The sequence below is a fragment of the Protopterus annectens genome, chromosome 9.part0, assembly GCF_019279795.1.
Source record: "Protopterus annectens isolate FY-2018-M chromosome 9.part0, PAN1.0, whole genome shotgun sequence".
Lineage (NCBI taxonomy): Eukaryota > Metazoa > Chordata > Ceratodontiformes > Protopteridae > Protopterus > Protopterus annectens.
In genome coordinates this window covers 615,875,427-615,894,074 of record NC_056743.1, presented here as the reverse complement: position 1 = coordinate 615,894,074, position 18,648 = coordinate 615,875,427, and the positions used below count along the sequence as shown (strand labels likewise).

The following is an 18,648-nucleotide window of genomic DNA, read 5'->3' as shown; positions in this document are numbered from 1 at the left end:
CACTTAATAAACAAGCCCATTATTAGATTTCAGTTCCAGGCCCATGAGGCCCGTAATCCAGTTCTGAGGATAGTGGCATGTCTGGCAGAAGACAGATTGAAAAGGGTGAAATCATGAGGTAGTTCTGACATGCAGAAGGAAAGCATTTCATTAAGAGGGCAAATTGAGAACAGAGAAAATATTAGTGGGTGATGACAGCATGCAGAACAGTGACATGTCCTGGGGAGGGCATACCTACATCAAATTTGGACAAGATTGTGGAGCTTCTGGGTGGCACTTCTGAAGTAATGCTCTGCATAAGATATTTTGACAGTTTTTATATGTTTATACTACTTTAGATGGCCTAACAGATTCTGTATTTACAAGGTCTGGGCAACTGGGCATGGAAGTGGCTGAAGTGGTGTAGTTTGTGGCTTTATGGGGATGGTAGTATAGGCATACAGTGAAGACACAGCACAGGATCTCACAGTAAACTAGAAGCAGCAGGACCTGTTTCAGATGTATAGGCCTGCATCTGCAGTTCCATCAGAAAGGAGTGGACAGATTCCTGAGGGAGGTGTCTTCACCATCTGCTTTTAGTGTTTGAGTGATGGCAGAGACAGACCTATGCTGTGCTGTTTTTGACATGCATGAATGTCATGGTGTCTGATAATCATGGGTCTTGCCTCTGAAATTGTGGAGAAAATTCCTCACTCCCTCCTCCCAGTATGAATGATTGAAACACAGCCCTAGGCTTTGCAATTTCTGTCAGGTCACCTACTAGCTTCCAGAAAGGAATTCATTTCCATTCCTAAAATATGCTAAAGTCATTTTAGTGCTACCTTTGGGCACAGAACCCATAGGTAATGAATTCTTTGATTCAGGAAATGGGATCAGACTTCATGTATTATCATGAGGTTCGAAAAAATGCACTTTCATATATCATAACCACATTTTCTATAGTTTGAGAAAACATGGGTTCTTTGTAAAAGAGGTTGCATAGCTATGTTGTATTTAACGGTTTAATAACTGGAATATTGTTTTCTTCTACAGTTGGTCCTGAGACCAAAATTTTCCGGAAGAGAAGGCATGATGGAAAATACACATTCTCTTGCCATGCTTCAGAATTCTTTCCCAGTGCTCTCAGCATAAAATGGATTAATATCAAAACCAATGAGAAAAAAGAATATACAGCTGAAGCTTTACCAAACTCTGATGGCACATTCCAGGCATGGGTTGACATTGATAGTGATCTAGAGTGTGCCCGTGACTTAGTCTGCATGATAACACATGGCAACTCCAGTGAAGAACACCGTATACCTGCTGGTAAGTTATATGAGAAAAAAGTATTAGGGAAATATATTATTTGGCTTATGGAGGGACTTGGTAGTTGATCATGAGTAGTGGTTTACCTCCCTTCACTGCTGGGTAACATATGTATCACGTACCTCATATTGTTATCGCCATTTCTTGTTCATTTTTTACTCAGTGGGGTTTTCCCATTGCCGCAAAAATAAAAAATAATAAAAATAAAAAAAATAAATAAATAAAAATAAATTTGTTCATAAAAGTAAACTGATTACAGAACTGATAAGACACACAGGTAATGGAGAAAGAAACATTTTTTTAAATATCATTCGTTATACTCTGCATTTGATTTTGCTTCTTTTCTTTTCTTTTTCACCAAATTTTTGCCCCCCACTGCTTGTCAGTAGTCAGTTCCTGCCCAGCCAGTCAGCCAATTCATTCCTCATCACTGGAGCGAAAGTTGATTGAGAGGGCCATTACTAACACAGTAGTCATTTTCTAATTATTAAACCCTACCCTCTTGTGCCTGTTCATCATTGCACTTGAAAGGGTTTTACAGTGGGTAGTTGTGGGCTTTTGATGACCCACACTCAGAAAGCACTCAGGAGATACTGAGCTGCAGTTTTTCCAGTCTTCACTAGGGAAATCTGACCATGTACACGTACCTCTGGGCTTATGTACTCTCTTGCCCATAGGTTGGGCATGTCCATCCTTTCCTGTATGCACCAAGTGCCAAAGTCAGTAATCTTACTGAGGTTACCTAGGCTATAGTCAGAGGTCTAGTCCTCCCCTCCATTCCACCTGAGCAGGCTTGATTTTACTTTCTTAATATTCATTCATAAATGTGCCTCTAAAATCATTTTTAAGTTATGGATAAATTTGTTGTTTGTTTCTATTATCTATTCTCAGTCTTTTTAAAAAAAGCAACTTTGGGGTGCTTCTGTAACTGTGACACATCTTGTTCAACTTTTTTTGAATATGTTGTGAAGATATGTGAATGCTGTCAGCCTAGCTAGATAAAATGTTGTAGATAATTCTGTCATTTGTAAATATTAATGTAAGCCACACGCTTGTTCTCATTGTTAAATGTTGAACTTCAAAAATGTAACCACATTGCACTCTGCTGGAATATAAGCTGCTAAGTCCAGCATTGTATAATTGTTTGATCTCAAAACTCTTGGCCGAGATGTCTGGTTGAAAGAATTCTTGCTATTGTTTTTTGACCTGAGTTAATTGTTAGAATTTGCATGTATAATGTCTGTTATTGCTGTAGCTTCCTGACCAGGTGCAAGATCTAAAGGACTGCTGTTAGCCTGGGAACCAAAGAAAAATTGATGTAATCTGAAATGAGTCAGTAGTACTGTGCTATCAATTTAAGGACAGAGAGACTCAGAGCACTTTGCATTTGTCTTCAGGATATCCAACATCACCAACACTGTCTTCCTCTATATGCAGGTTTATTTTAGAATTGTGATTGCTCTTAGAAATTGCTAGGAAATAGGAAGATTAGACTAGTTGTTTTCTTTGTTGATGTCAGAACTTTTCTACTATATTATTTTAAACATTTCTCTGTGATCTCTGAACTCTTGACTAGCACTGTGTAGTAAGAAGTATTGTCTTGCATTTTTATTATTTATTATAAAGTACTTTTAAACCTTTCAACTCTGGCTGTTTTGTGTAGAGATAATTTAAGCTCTAGAGTGCATTGCATGTATATAATGATACTGTACTAAGCCACTCCAATAGACACCTTTTAGTAAGGGCCATTTTAGTAGCTGATAAGTAAGGGTCCTGGTGGCAGTGATTACTACTTTATAGCATGGATAGAAGGGGCACAGCTAGTGAACCTGTGTCAGCCAGCCTTCCCCAGGAGTGTCTGTGTGGTTGTCTGTGTGGTTGTATATCAATCATATCCCAAAGTGTGTGTGTGTTTGTGTGTGTGGGTCAGCTAATTGGGCAGGGACATGAAGCAGTGGTTGGATAGAGAGAGTGCTAGGAGGACTTGGCTTGGGACCCTGGCTAAGGACCCCACTCTGTAGTTGTGCCAGTGGGGAGTCTTATTGGGGATCTGGAGAGAAAGGGTGAAACCAGCCCCAGACTGACTGTGATCTCTGTGTGCTTTTAAGGGAAATTGTACTTTACTGTGTGTGTGTGTGTGTGTGTATTTGTTATCCTTCCAAATGTGGACGCCCCTCACTGGTGCTAGTGGTAAGGATTGAGGCTCCTTGATTGCTGGGCCAGTGCACGGGCATACCATATTAATTGTTTGGCAGCAGTGGGATATCCACACCACATATTAATTGGTTTGCACATACTAATTGGCTTGTAGTGGTGTGGATAGTAAATTCCTGTAGCTTGTGTAAAGTGATCACTGAAAGTGTTTTTGTACTGTAAATCAGCAGTGAATATTCAGAAGCCAGATCACAATTGTTTTATTTCTTTTGTGAGCTTAGTTAGGCAGGGAGAGCAGGCTGGCATGTCAGCAGAGGAGTATGGAAAGCTGACAAGGAGCCAGTTGACTGAGATGTGCCAGGCTAAAGAACTGGTGCAGGGAAACCTGACTAAGGCAGACATGATTGCAGCTTTGGTCACAGCTGCATCAGAAAACAGCAACCAGGCAGACAATCAGACTGGCCGTGGAGATGTACAACACTCGGGGAATGGACAGCTCAACCTTTGTGCAGAGGACTTAAAAATGCATCTGTAGCTAAAGAGACTTGAGTTGGATGCCAGGCATTTGGAAATGGAACCTGTGGAAAAGAAGCAGAAGAGGCAGCATGAAAAGGAGATGCTGACTCTTCACCAGAGTCATGGAGGTAATTGGGGAGGGAGTATGTAGACCCTAGAAGCACAAAATGTCAGTAAATGTCTTCCGCATTTTATAGAGGGGGATAATTTTGATAATTTCATTCATATGTTTGAGAAGGGTATGTAAACAGTATGATGTTCACCAAAGGCTCAGGGTACGGTTCCTGACCCCCTTACTCCATGGTAAAGTTGTAACTATTTTGTCTAAAATGTCTGGCGTTGACTGTTTTAATTATATTGCTGTTAAGAACGGTTTGTTAGAATTTTTTAAGCTTACACCTGAAACTTATAGGAAGAAGTTTCATGAGCATAGACGCAAGGTAGATGAAAGAGTGTGTGTCAATATGTTGCTGAACTGAGCACTTATTTTAATAGGTGGGTGATTGGATGTTAGGCCACCACTTTTAAAGGGCTGGCAGACCTTTTGGTGATGGAACAAGCCCTTAGTACTTTGCCTGAGGACATGAGGATCTGGTTAACTGACAGACAATGTGCTACTTCAGAGGGGTTGAGGAAGAAGGGAGACCTTTACCTAGCAAGCATGGCATCCAATAGTAGGTTGTTTTGAGACAACATGGGTACCGAACTACCATCCTGCAGATGTCCTGATAGGGAAGGATTTTGATGAGGCAGTACTATGTGTTAATGCAGTTACATGCAGTCAGGCTTGTAGATAAACATGTGGGTCTGATAGCATGGGGGTGACCCAGGCAGACTGCATACTTGCAGCCAGGACTGGTGAGGTGGTTACTTCAGGGAGGGAGCTACCCTGTAGTAGTGAGATTGAAGGTGAGCCACAGCTGCTTGTGGGTACTGATGTTCCCTTGGACAGAGTAACTGACTGCAAAAGTAGAGGTGAGTAGTAGTACCCAGACTGACAGTGAAGCACCTCTGTCAGAGGATGCCAGACTTCCTGTGGAATGGGAGCTGGAAAGGGTTACATAGAGAGAGTTGAGACAGTCTCTGCTCTCAGACCCTACATTGCAAGGCCTGAGGCAGGTAGCTAGTGAGGCACCTGATTCTCAAGGGAAGGGGGAATCTGTATAGTGGGACAAAGGGTTGCTGTATAGAGAGTGGACCCCTGACGGAGGGCTAGAAGGTGAGAGAATACAGCAGTTGGTAGTGCCTAGAGCCTACCATATGGCGCTTCTAGCTCTAGCCCAATATATTCCCTTTGCAGGTCATATGGGTGTAAAACGTACAAAGAGACATATTATGCAGAACTTCTATTGGCTTGGAATTTTCAGAGATGTAACAGGGTACAGCAGGACCTGTGAGCAGTGCCAAAAGGTAGGCAAGGCAGGAGACAAGGTGAGAGCTCATTTGATGCCTTTGCCTGTGATTGAGGAGCCATTTCAGAGGGTAACTATGGATATTCTGGGGCCTCTGAGTACCCCAAGTTCCACAGGGAAAAAGTATAACCTAGTGGTAGTAGATTATTCTGGAAGATGCCCTGAGGTAGTGGCTGTGTCCTCCATTGAGGCAGAAAAGGTGGCAAATGCTTTGTTAGAGATTTTCAGCAGGGTAGTTTTCCCAAAAGAAATGCTGACTGACAGAGGTGCCAATTTCATGCCAGACATCAACGGTTCTTGGAATTCATAAATTCCAATGCCCTGGATCAACTAATCCATAGTTCCACCAGGGGCTCCAATTTCCTAGACCTGGTCATTACCAACATGGGAAATCGATGCTCCACACCTATGGTCACCCCCTTGTTGGTCAGACCATAAGCTAATCACCCTTAACATCCGCATCCCCCCCCCCCCCCAGTAAGGAAACCTCCATAAAGAACTTCTCCAAGGCCAACTTCATGCTACTTAAGTCAGAAGTTACAAACTTCATGATGCCCATGCAGACAGGAACTGAAAGTTTGACTGCTGAGTCCTACACTAAGGCATTGTACGAGCACATCCACTCGTGCATGAATTGTTCCATCCCAAATGGAACCAAGATGCTCTCTTCCAAGAAAAGGAAGCCAATCTGGTGGTCCCCTGCCATAAAACAACTTTATAACAAAAGGAAAAAAACTGTTGCAGAAAAAAGGAAAATCTCAGGATGCACAAAACTCCCTTATCAGCCTCAGTAAAAAGCTGAGATCCCTCATAAAATCCTCCAAAGCTAGTTACGAAAATAACACAGAGGGAACGCAGTGTAGACTCCAGATGAAACTTTTATTGCAGTACAAACTCGTTGTGATCAAACCAGAAAATGTACATATAATAAAATCAAAATAAGACTTTTTTTAAAAACTAGTTAAGCGCTTTCTCCAACTGAATGTTGGCTTCTTCAGAACTAGTTTATCTTGTTATTCTGATGTTTAAATAACTTTTTTGGCGCCATAATCTGACTGCTGCTCTTAAAGTGACATCTCCATTCTGATATCATAACTGCGCTCAGTTTATTTATAACCACATTCTCTTAGCGTTTCTTAGCCCTACGGCTCGTTGTGTAATACTTCGAGTTGTGTTTCTATAACTTCTGGTTGTAATGAAAACTAAAAACTAAAAAATATATAATACAAAAGTATCAATAAAATACTGTACTATAATGTTATTAGTATCTACTAAATTCTTTGTGTTCAACATAGTGTGCATCGACTTTGTGTATTTTCTTAATTCATAACCCGTTTCCTCCATCTTGTTGTAACATTTACCATCCTATAGTGTTCTCATACAATGTTTTGTTCTTGTTGCTAACTAATCTAATGTTGATTTCTCATATTCTTAACATTCTATTCACCAAAATTGGTTTTATTGATATACTGTCATGAAAAGGCTTGATAATTTGACATCAGGAGAGAGGGATGTGTTAAAAAAATCTAACAGGATCAAAAAATTTGAATTATGAAACCAGACAAAGGGGGAGGAGTAGTTATATACGACTAAATGGAATACATCAATAAAATGTTTACTTTATTAACACAGTCAGGGAATTACCAAACAGTATCTTTGAACGAGATTAATATATCCTATCAGCTTATTGACTCATATATAGAGGAATATTGGATAGACAATCAAATTAATTCTGAAGTATACAATTTTTTGAAAGTACAGCATCCGGTATTAGCAATGTTAGTTGGTATTCCCAAGATACACAAAAGTATTACGGACACCCCATTTAGACCAATTGTCTCGGGTAGTCAAGCAAAAACATTTTCATTAGGTGTAGCTATAGAAACATGGTTAAAAGACATTTACAACCATATTCCTCACCTAATAAAAGACTCCTGGGATTTTTTTAGGCAACTTCCCCATACAAGAAGATTGTAACAAGCTTATATGTGTAACAATTGATGTTATAGATTTATTTTCTTGTATTCCTAAACAGCTTGGACTGGAATCTTTTTGTAACAGTATAAGGAAACACACAAACTTAGACTGGGACAAGACAAGTTTGAGTATGGACTGTATGTCTATGGTCCTTGAACATAACTGTATTTACTACGAAGGAGAGTATTATAAACAACAGAAGGGTGTAGCAATGGGTTCAGCGTGCGCCCCGATATTTGCAAATTTAGTTATGTTGGACTGGGAGGAAACAATGATATTCCCTAATGAAATGTTTAAATATGTGAAACACTATACACGGTTTTTGGACGACATACATTTTGTGGGAAGGTAGTAAGGAAGAACTAAACACATTTATTTCCTTCATGAATTCTAGCAGTGTTTTTTTTTTAATTTACTTGTTCAGCTAGTACAACAGGAACAGCATATCTAGACACATTTATTTCACATAACAGTGAAGGATTCAAGTCAAAGATATACAGGAAAAGTACATTTTCCAATGATTACTTACAATACACGAGCAATCATCCGAGGAATTACTATATAACATCTACAAAGGGCAGTGTATAAGGGTAAGCCCATATGACATCAAGATACGAAGGTATGAAAGAAGAAATTGAATATGTGACTAGTTTATTTGCAGAAAGAGGATATGACAAGGAAATGATGGGTGTTGTCAAAAAGTATGTTGTTGAACAATGGGGTAAAAAATATATAGCACTATTAGGTAGTTATAAATCTAGACACATGGTAAATAACATTAATAAAATAGAGAGTATAGGAAAATATCAACGAGCATGTGTGTTAGAATATAGTCCCTATGTACTTCAGATTAAGTATTTAATGGAAACACACTGGAAAATTTTTATGGTAGATGACAACTTGGTTGCATCTATAGGAGAGAGACCAATTTTTGTATACAAAATGGCAAGTAATTTAAAAAGATTGTTAGAGAACAGTGGGACGGTTAAAAATAGCAGTTACACGGAAAGTCAGTACAAGGCCACCAAAAAATGTGGTAATTGTAACCAGTGTGGGGTTATAATGGAGGAAGGAGAATTAGTGTTGGATAATATAAACAAGAGTAAAACCAGATTTAAATCTGGGAATTGCAACACTAATTTTGTTATTTATATGGCAAAATGCAAAATATGCCCCGGATATTACATAGGCAAGACCGAAAGACCTTTCAAGAAGAGAATATACGAGCATCTATACAGTATTAAGAGAAAGGATGCTAACAATGCACTTTATAGGCACATTGAAAAGTCAGGGGCAGAACACAATTTTAAATTTGCTATATTAGAGCACATTAAACACAACCCAAAGGGAGGCAATAGGAAGGAGATTTTAAGTTATAGAGAAGTATGGTGGCAACTTTTTACAGATGCATCAAGCACACCAGGATTGAATGATAGTATATCAATAAAACCAGTTTTGGTGAATAGAATGTTAAGAATATGAGAAATCAACATTAGATTAGTTAGCAACAAGAACAAAACATTGTATGAGAACACTATAGGATGGTAAATGTCACAACTAGATGGAGGAAACGGGTTATGAAGTCAGAAAATACACAGTTGCACACTATGTTGAACACAAAGAATTTAGTAGATACTGATAACATTATAGTACAGTATTTTATTGATACTTTTGTATTATATTTTTGTATTATATATTTGTTAGTTTTTTGTTTTCATTACAGCCAGAAGTTGTAAATAGAAACACAACTCGAAGTGTTACACAACGAGACTTAGGGCTAAGAAACGCTAAGAGAATGTGGTTATAAATAAATTGAGCGCAGTTATGATATCAGAATGGGGATGTCACTTTAAGAGCGGCAATCAGATTACGGCACCAGAAAAGTTATTTAAACATCAGAATAACAAGATAGACTAGATGTCCTTCAAGGATGCATCTGCAGTCCTAACATGTGGGTTGTCCTGCCTCAGGCAGCCCTTCGGTCGGCCGGATTCCAAAGTCTGGGTCTGGCCTCGGCTGATGTTGCACTTCACCCGATGTCATAGCTGCTGTTTATTGGGTATAAAGGCATCAGCCGACGCCATTTTCCCCAGTCTTTCTTGCCGCGTGGTGCCCGAAGCAGAAGCTGTTCGCAAGTGCCGGTCGGTCAGATCCATAGATTTCTACTACCGAAGACTTCTAAAAAGCTAAGTACCCCGTTGGGGACTCTTTCTTGCCTCAGCCGATGTCAGAAAAAGTAAATAATTGTTTAACTTGTGGGAAACAAATATCTCATAAGGATTTCCACTCTTACTGCCTTCCTTGCTTAGGCCCAGACCACGACGTATCAGCTTGTCTAGCCTGTGCTTCCTTCAACCGACGGACACTTAGACGTCGGTCGGAGTTTGCAGAGGAGTTTTTTGGTCCCGCTTTTGCTTACAAAATGCAGTCAGAGACTCCGACTACACAAATAGCTAAAAAGCGCAAGGAAAAGGACCGACACTCGCGGTCCGCGGTTTCGGCTGAAACCGCGGTTAGGCCAACCGCGAGTGTCTCAGTTTCGGCTGAAACAGAGTCCTCGGTTCTTCCTTCGGCCGAAAGCATGCCTCCTATAGCCGAGGCCTCACAGAGCATGGTCGAATCTGCTACTGAAATTATTGCTACAGAAGCAGGCACCCAGGATTTGTCGGATACTATTCCTTTAGACATATCTACCCCTGCACGTGGGGCTGCTAGACCCCCTGCTTCTATGTCCATCAAGGCTTTTGCCAGGGCTAAAGCAGCTAAATCTTCTAAGGCCTTACCTGCTAAAACTCCCCCACATAGGCCTTCCTCTAGTTCACAAATACTCAGCCTGGCTGAGGATCTCATTTCTTTGATCAGGGGATCCCAACCTCACCCAGACAGGGCCTCTCAGCCCCCTTCAGATAAGAGGCTTAGGACTGAACCCCCGGAACCTGTCTCTATAGACTATTCCTCGGAGGACTCGGACATTACAGACCCTCAGGAAGGCCCATATTCTCCTTATGAGGATTCTGATGCAGAAGACTCCGTCCCTTCTGCTTCTCCTCCTGAAGAATTTTCTTTTGGGGAAACCTTACATGCTATGAGGGAGCATTTCCAATGGCAGGGCCAGGATTTTTCAGATTCCAGGAAAAGGCTAAGGACTTTTTTACACTTACCACAGCATTCCGGCCCCTGCCAAGCCTGACAGATATTACAGGGTCCCGGACACACACTACCATTTGTATAAGGCTCCTGTTGCAGACCCCAAAACCATTTCACAAGGCCCGAAAGGTGTGGCAGCTGCTTCTGCCAAAAACCCTCTTCCCTCTGATAGGGAATCTAGAGCATTAGAGAGATGGGGTAAAAAGGTTTATACTTCTGCTGCTCTTTCGGCTAGGGCCTTAAACTGTCAATTTCACATGATTCAGTATCAGGAATTTTTGTTAGACCAGCTAAATAAAAAACTGTCCTCTCCTGAACCTATAGACCGCAAGTCTCTTCAGGATGTGGTACATAACTCTCAGCAGGTCAGTAACCATTTCTTAAAATGTGGCTATGATGCACTGGAGGCTTCCTTTAGATCAGCTATGACTGGAACAGTGATTCGAAGACATGCATGGTTAAAAGAACAATCTTTACCAGACCATGTTAAATCAAAACTCCTAGATGCTCCCATGGAGAAACAAAGTTTGTTTGGCTCCCCTGCACAGAAGGTTCTAAAGAAGGTGGAAGAAAAAGCAAAATCTGTCCAAACAGTCAAGGATTTCTTACAGGTCCAACCTCCGAGGTTTAGCAGAAATTGGCCTTCGAAGAATTGGTCCTTTCCAGACAGCTCCAGAGCACAGAGAGGCAGAAATAGACGCCCAAGAGGCAGAAAATCTAGGGGTGCCTACAGGGGACGTCAGTGGCAACCTACCAATCAGAGAAGTACTGCCACAGATTCAACTACAACCACTTCCACAGGACAGACACAATGACTTGGCTCTGATACCGCCTACCAGGGAACAACTGGAAGCTCCCTTGGGCGGAAAGCTAGCCTTATTTTCAGACAACTGGCATTACATTACAGGAGACAAATGGACTTTACAAACAATAGACAAGGGCTACAGGTTTCACTTCCACACTCTACCAAAAAAGAGGGGAATGCCAAACCTACCACCAAACCAAAAAACAGACGCTCTAAGACAAATCAACAACTTACTAAGGATGAGAGCTATACAAAAGGTGCCACCTATGGAACAAGGCCAAGGATTTTACTCCAGGCTTTTCCTGGTACCAAGAAAAGAAAATCAATGTAGACCTATTCTCGACTTGTCCGCACTGAACACATACCTCATCGTTCCAAAATTCAAAATGCTGACCCTCCAGCAGCTTCTTCCCATGCTGGGCAAAGAGTCTTGGCTGGTGACTCTAGATCTCAAGGAGGCATACCTGCACGTCCCTATACAACCAGATTGCAGAAGACACCTCAGATTTCTTGCAGGATCAGAGCATTATCAATTCTCAGCATTGCCCTTTGGCTTATCTACTGCGCCCAGAGTATTCACGAAATGCCTGGCATCAGTAATTGCTCATTGCAGGCTTCAGGGAATTCAAATTTACCCATACCTGGACGACTGCCTAATACAAGCGGACAACAAGGCAAAATTAACAAAAGATTTGGAAAATGTCATACAACTGTTGCAAGCCTTGGGATACACAGTCAACATGCAGAAGTCAAGACTAGTACCATCCCAAAGGATAACATTCTTGGGTGCAGAACTGGACACATCAACTCAGATGGCCTTTCTCACAGAAGAAAAACAAAAGCAACTACCAGGCTATTTCATGTCATTAACAAAACAAACTCAGCTTACTGCAAGGAAAGTCCTGCAAGCCCTGGGTTACATGACATCCTGCATATTATTGATTCCGCATGCCAGGCTACATATGAGAAAGTTACAATGGTACCTAAGGAATGTATGGTCTCAACACCAGCACAGTCTAGAAGACCAGATTCCAATAATTCCATGCCTGAAGCAAGAATTCCTGTGGTGGGCTCAGGCCTGTCAGTTGAACAGAGGCTTGCCTTTCCACAAACCACAGCCAAGCCAGACCATCACCACGGATGCCTCAGACCTAGGATGGGGAGCTCACATGGTGGACAAGTGTATACAAGGCCTATGGACCCAAGACCAGCTGAATCTACACATAAATCTAAAGGAGATGCTGGCAGTGAAATATGCGATCCAGGCATTCAGACCACTCCTTCAACAGGGTCATCTGCTGATAAGGACGGACAATACCACAGTCATGTGGTACATCAACAAACAGGGAGGTACACATTCATATCCTCTATGCCGGATGGCAATGGACCTGTGGAATGTGGCCCTGAACCTCAACATTCAACTTCAGGCCAGATTTGTACCAGGAAAAGAAAATTCTCTAGCAGACACCTTAAGCAGAACTACCACGGATGCTCACGAATGGATGCTGCATCCAGACATCTTCAAAGCCATAACAAAGAAATGGGAACTACCACAGATAGACCTGTTTGCCTCCCCACACAATCACCAATTGAAGAAATTCTGCACAAGAGCATACCACCCACTTGCTTGGAGGGTGGACTCACTTTCCTTCAGCTGGAAAAACCTGACAGCATATGCATTCCCACCTCTTCCCTTGATGTACAAAGTTCTACTGAAGATCAAAGAGGATCAACCAAGGGTAATTCTGATAGCTCCGGACTGGCCGAGGCAACATTGGTACCCACTACTGAGAAGCATGTCTCGGACACACGCATGGCATCTACCTCTATGTCCCTTACTACTAACACAGGACAACTACAAGATCCTACATCCAAACTTGAAAACACTGCAGCTAGCTGCTTGGAATATTGCATAAAACAAAATAACCCAGATTTATCTCAGAGGGTTAAGGACATTATCCTGGAGGCACGCAGACCCTCCACAAGGAAGACTTATTCAGCCAAGTGGAAAAGATACCTCATTTGGAGTGCAGCAAAGGGAGAAAATGTCTCTTTGGCAAACATAGCACACATCCTGGAATATTTAGCAGAGCTGTTCCATAATGGCCTGTCTTACTCCTCCATTAAGATTCATGCATCAGCAATTTCAGCAGAATACAACTTGGATCCTCCTGTCTTCTCTCATCCTCTACTCAGGCAGTTCTTGAGAGGAATCAAAAATGTAAAGCCTCCAAGGAAACCACCTTTACCTACATGGGACATCAACTTTGTGCTGGAAAAGTTAACTCTTCCCCCTTTTGAACCAGCAGCAACAGCAGAATTACAATTCTTGTCTTGGAAAACTGCTTTCCTACTAGCAATCACTTCAGCAAGAAGGGTATCTGAGTTACAGGCATTAATGGCAGTACAACCCTTCCTTATCTTCCATCAGGACAGAGTCTCTCTGAGAACCAACCCTACCTTTATGCCAAAAGTGGTCTCCAGAGTATCATTGAACCAAGCGATTGATTCATTTACCTACATTCTTCCCCAACCCACAGAACAGGGGGGAAAGACTGCTACATACCTTGGATGTGCACAGACAATTACGCTACTATCTGGACAGAACTAAGACCAGCAGAAAGACTGACCAGCTTTTGGTAGCATATGCAACAGGAATGCAAGGAAAAGCAATTTCAAAACAGACAATCTCAAAATGGATAGGAAATTGCATTCGTTTTTGTTACTCTTTTCATGGAAAGACAACTCCTGATAATATCAGACCTCATTCCACAAGAGCTACAGCCACCACTACAGCTTTCCTACGAGGAGTGGCTACCAAAGACATTTTAGAAGCTGCTACCTGGAGCTCCGTGCATACATTTGCCAAGCATTACAATCTTCCTTTATACTCTAGATCCTGAGCAGGTTTTGCAACTGCTGTTTTGCAAGGGATCTTAACTACACCATCTTTATCTTAGTGCCTCCTCCCCCAGTTTAGCTATAGTATTCTACCCATATGTTAGGACTGCAGATGCATCCTTGAAGGACATAGTACAGTTTTGTACCTACCATAAATGTAGATGTCCGATAGGTATGCATCTGCAGTCAGGATTACCCACCCTCCTTCCCCTCTGTGGTACTCCTAGGGTATTTACCCATCTTTTAGCTAGCTGGGGGAATCTGTTATGGTGTATTTGTTTGTATATATGTATATATATATATATATATATTTTTTTTTATATTGTTTGCTCTCTACTGTTTGGAATTATTTGCATTTATCCAAATTTAGCCTTACTAGAGGGCACCTGGCATCTGGGGCAAGGAACACTGAGGAAAATGGCGTCAGCTGATGCCTTTATACCCAATAAACAGCAGCTATGACGTCGGGTGAAGTGCGACATCAGCCGAGGCCAGACCCAGACTTTGGAATCCGGCCGACCGAAGGGCTGCCTGAGGCAGGACAACCCATATGTTAGGACTGCAGATGCATACCTATCGGACATCTACATTTATGGTAGGTACAAAACTGTACTTTCTGAAGTAGCCAACATTCAGTTGGTTAAAGCGCTTAACTAGTTTTTAAAAAAAGTCAAGTTTTATTTTGATTTTATTATATGTACATTTTCGGGTTTGACACAACGAGTTTGTACTGCAATAAAAGTTTCATCTGGAGTCTACACTGCATTCCCTCTGTGTTTTTTTCATTGTTACACAGAGAAGATAGTGTAGTTGGACTCAACGAAACATATATTCAGTAGCTGGACCATGGAGGAGCAAGCAGTGCAGTCTCCAGTAACAACTTCCCCTGGGAAAGCCGAAATAGAAAGTATATGGGCTGAAGTATCGGCACTCAAGGGAGAATTAAACAAACTTTTGCAGCTGTTCACTGCTTTAGTCCCAACATCTTCATTAGCGGAGAATGGAGAACAAACTCGTCATAATGACCAGATACTAAACGGTATGGAGACACCGTTAAAGAGATTACAAACTGGAAATTTTAGTGAAGAGGGGGAGCAGAGTATTATTAATTATAGAACAACTGCAATCCCTAAGGATATCCGCAGAGAGCAACTAAAGAGCGTAACCACCAGTACAGAGGGGGAGCAAAGCAATGCGAATAGAAATAAAACAGCGGTCTCTGCAGATCCACTCTGGTGCAAACGGAAAGGAACTTCACAAGACAGTGATACATCGACTTGTTTGGAGATACCTAACGGACAAGAAAGACAAGTAGGAGGAGTAGACGGGAACTATGATCTAGACCTATTAGAGTTACCATTTTCAAGTCAGTTACGAGACAGTTTGAAATTGAACTCCGCGGGGTTCACCTTCGACTTCTCATTATACGATTATGATGTGGACGAAGAAGCCCAATGTATAGGAACTAAGCCCAAAAGAGCTATTCCAGGGAGGACATATTCCAACATAGTGGGGAAGACCACTAACAAAATAAAAGGTACTGTACCAACACAACCTTTATCTAATATACCCTTAGGTATAAGGGATCAAGAAAATGCAGCAGTTAACCATGCTGACCATAACAACGAACAGTTAAAACTTTTTTTGCTCACAATTGTGATTTTAATAATTATGACAAAACAAAACAACAAAGTGATATCAAAACTTTTAACAAATGTACATTAAGGGACAGTATTTACATGTTGGGGAAAAAATTGAATGTAATGAGTAGTATAAAGCTGGATAATGCTTATTTACATAAGTGTCTGACATTGGAAATAATACCAATGGGGCTGCGTTTTTTTAAACAGCCCATGGGATTAGAAACTACAAGTTGTAGTAGGAATGAATTTAATCAACTATTCAACTAATTTGGATATAGGTACATGAATTTATTGATTAAATTCAATGATGAAAAATTATCACTAATAATTAAAGAGGTTGAAGAATTAAATCACAGAATAGTCAGTGATTTGTTATTCAGCCAATGGGAAAATTTATACAACAAACAATTTCAGGTAGTGGAAAAAAAGACACGGACAGGATATGAGAGAAAATGTAAAAAAAAATCTAGGGACATGACCCAATACAAGGAAAATATGGCATACATATGGAAAGATAATGAACTGGAAATTGAGAAAGATAACAGTAAACAAAAATGAAATGATGAAGTTGACAATAGAGGAAAGCATACGAAAGACAACGAAAGAAGTAAAAAATATGTAAACAACAGGAACTATAGGCAAACTGTTCAGAGGGGGTGGAATCCACAATATTGGAAAAGGAGATAAACAACTGCTATAGGGAAACAACACCCAACGAACAACTGGGTGGGAGAAAACTGAGATACGAACAAGCAGAAGAAATATTATTGAAACAAAAGGAAAAAGTGATGGAAGAGGTTAACATCAATGAAATAGTTGCAGATGGAGTGACTCACACCTATAATAATTTCAAAATTTACAACTACTCAAATTTTATATTAAACAGGGCACATTTTGACCTGCTATCAAAGGGTATGAGGTATATACCAACACCACAGTTAGACTAGTGGATCTACTATGTGAAGTTAAACTATTCACGAGGAAGTTAAATTTATCTATTTTCTTTCAGGACAAGAATAGCGGTAGGTCACAAGAAATAGTCAACAAAGGAAACAAGTTAAAGAGAAAAAGCACATTCATACCACCTACAAACCTAAAGTTGACCTGTATGAAAAACATGTATTTAGGGACATGTATAGACTTAGGAACAAAAATAAAGCGAGGAAAAGGCTTGATAATTTGATGTCAGGAGAGAGGGATGTGTTAAAAAATCTAACGGGATCAAAAAATTCGAATTATGAAACCAGACAAAGGGGGAGGAGTAGTTATATATGACAAAATGGAATAGATCAATAAAATGTTTACTTTATTAACACAGTCAGGGAATTACCAAACAGCATCTTTGAACGAGATTAATATAACCTATCAGCGTATTGACTCATATATAGAGGAATATTGGATAGACAATAATTCTGAAGTATACACTTTTTTGAAAGTACAGCCTCCGCTATTAGCAACGTTAGTTGGTATTCCCAAGATACACAAAAGTATTATGGACCCCCCCCCCCCATTTAGAACAATTGTCTCGGGTAGTCAAGCAAAAACATTTTCATTAGTTGTAGCTATAGATACATGGTTAAAATACATTTACAACCATATTCCTCACCTAATAAAAGACTCCTGGGATTTTTTAGGCAACTTCCCCATACAAGAAGATTGTAGCAAGCTTATATGTGTAACAATTGATGTTATAGATTTATTTTCTTGTATTCTTAAACAGCTTGGACTGGAATCTTTTTGTAACAGTATAAGGAAACACACAAACTTAGACTGGGACAAGACAAGTTTGAGTATGGACTGTATGTCTATGGTCCTTGAACATAACTATATTTACTACGAAGGAGAGTATTATAAACAAAAGAAGGGTGTAGCAATGGGTTCAGCGTGCGCCCCGATATTTGCAAATTTAGTTATGTTGGACTGGGAGGAAACAATGATATTCCCTAATGAAATGTTTAAATATGTGAAACACTATACACGGTTTTTGGACGACATATACATTTTGTGGGAAGGTAGTAAGGAAGAACTAAACACATTTATTTCCTTCATGAATTCCAGCAGTGTTTTTTTTTAAATTTACTTGTTCAACTAGTACAACAGGAACAGCATATCTAGACACATTTATTTCACATGACAGTGAAGGATTCAAGTCAAAGATATACAGGAAAAGTACATTTTCCAATGATTACTTACAATACACGAGCAATCATCCGAGGAATTACTATATAACATCTACAAAGGGCAGTGTATAAGGGTAGCCCGTATGACATCAAGATACGAAGATATGAAAAAAGAAATGGAATATGTGACTAGTTTATTTGCAGAAAGAGGATATGACAAGGAAATGATGGGTGATGTCAAACAGTATGTTGTTGAACAATGGGGTAAAAAATAAATACCACTATTAGGGAGTTATAAATCTAGACACATGGTAAATAACATTAATAAAATAGAGAGTATAGGAAAATATCAACGAGCATGTGTGTTAAGAGTATAGTCCCTATGTACATCGGATTAAGTGCATAATGGAAACACACTGGAAATTTTTTATGGTAGATGACAACTTGGTTGCATCTATAGGAGAGAGACCAATTTTTGTATACAAAATGACAAGTAATTTAAAAAGATTGTTAGAGAACAGTGGGACGGTTAAAAATAGCAGTTACTCGGAAAGTCAGTACAAGGCCACCAAAAAATGTGGTAATTGTAACCAGTGTGGGGTTATAATGGAGGAAAGAGAATTAGTGTTGGATAATATAAACAAGACTAAAATCAGATTTAAATCTGG

The 18,648-nt window shown here is 40.3% G+C and overlaps 1 protein-coding gene across 1 annotated transcript in view; it reads left to right on the top strand.

The window, feature by feature from the left end:
• Positions 1-18,648, top strand: part of LOC122810551 (major histocompatibility complex class I-related gene protein-like) — a gene marked incomplete in the record, with an annotated part of 1,143,023 nt that overhangs the window by 218,759 nt on the left and 905,616 nt on the right. Inside the window, 1 exon segment of the mRNA XM_044082133.1 lies at positions 1,033-1,305. Within this exon segment, the coding sequence (XP_043938068.1) occupies positions 1,033-1,305 (273 nt within the window).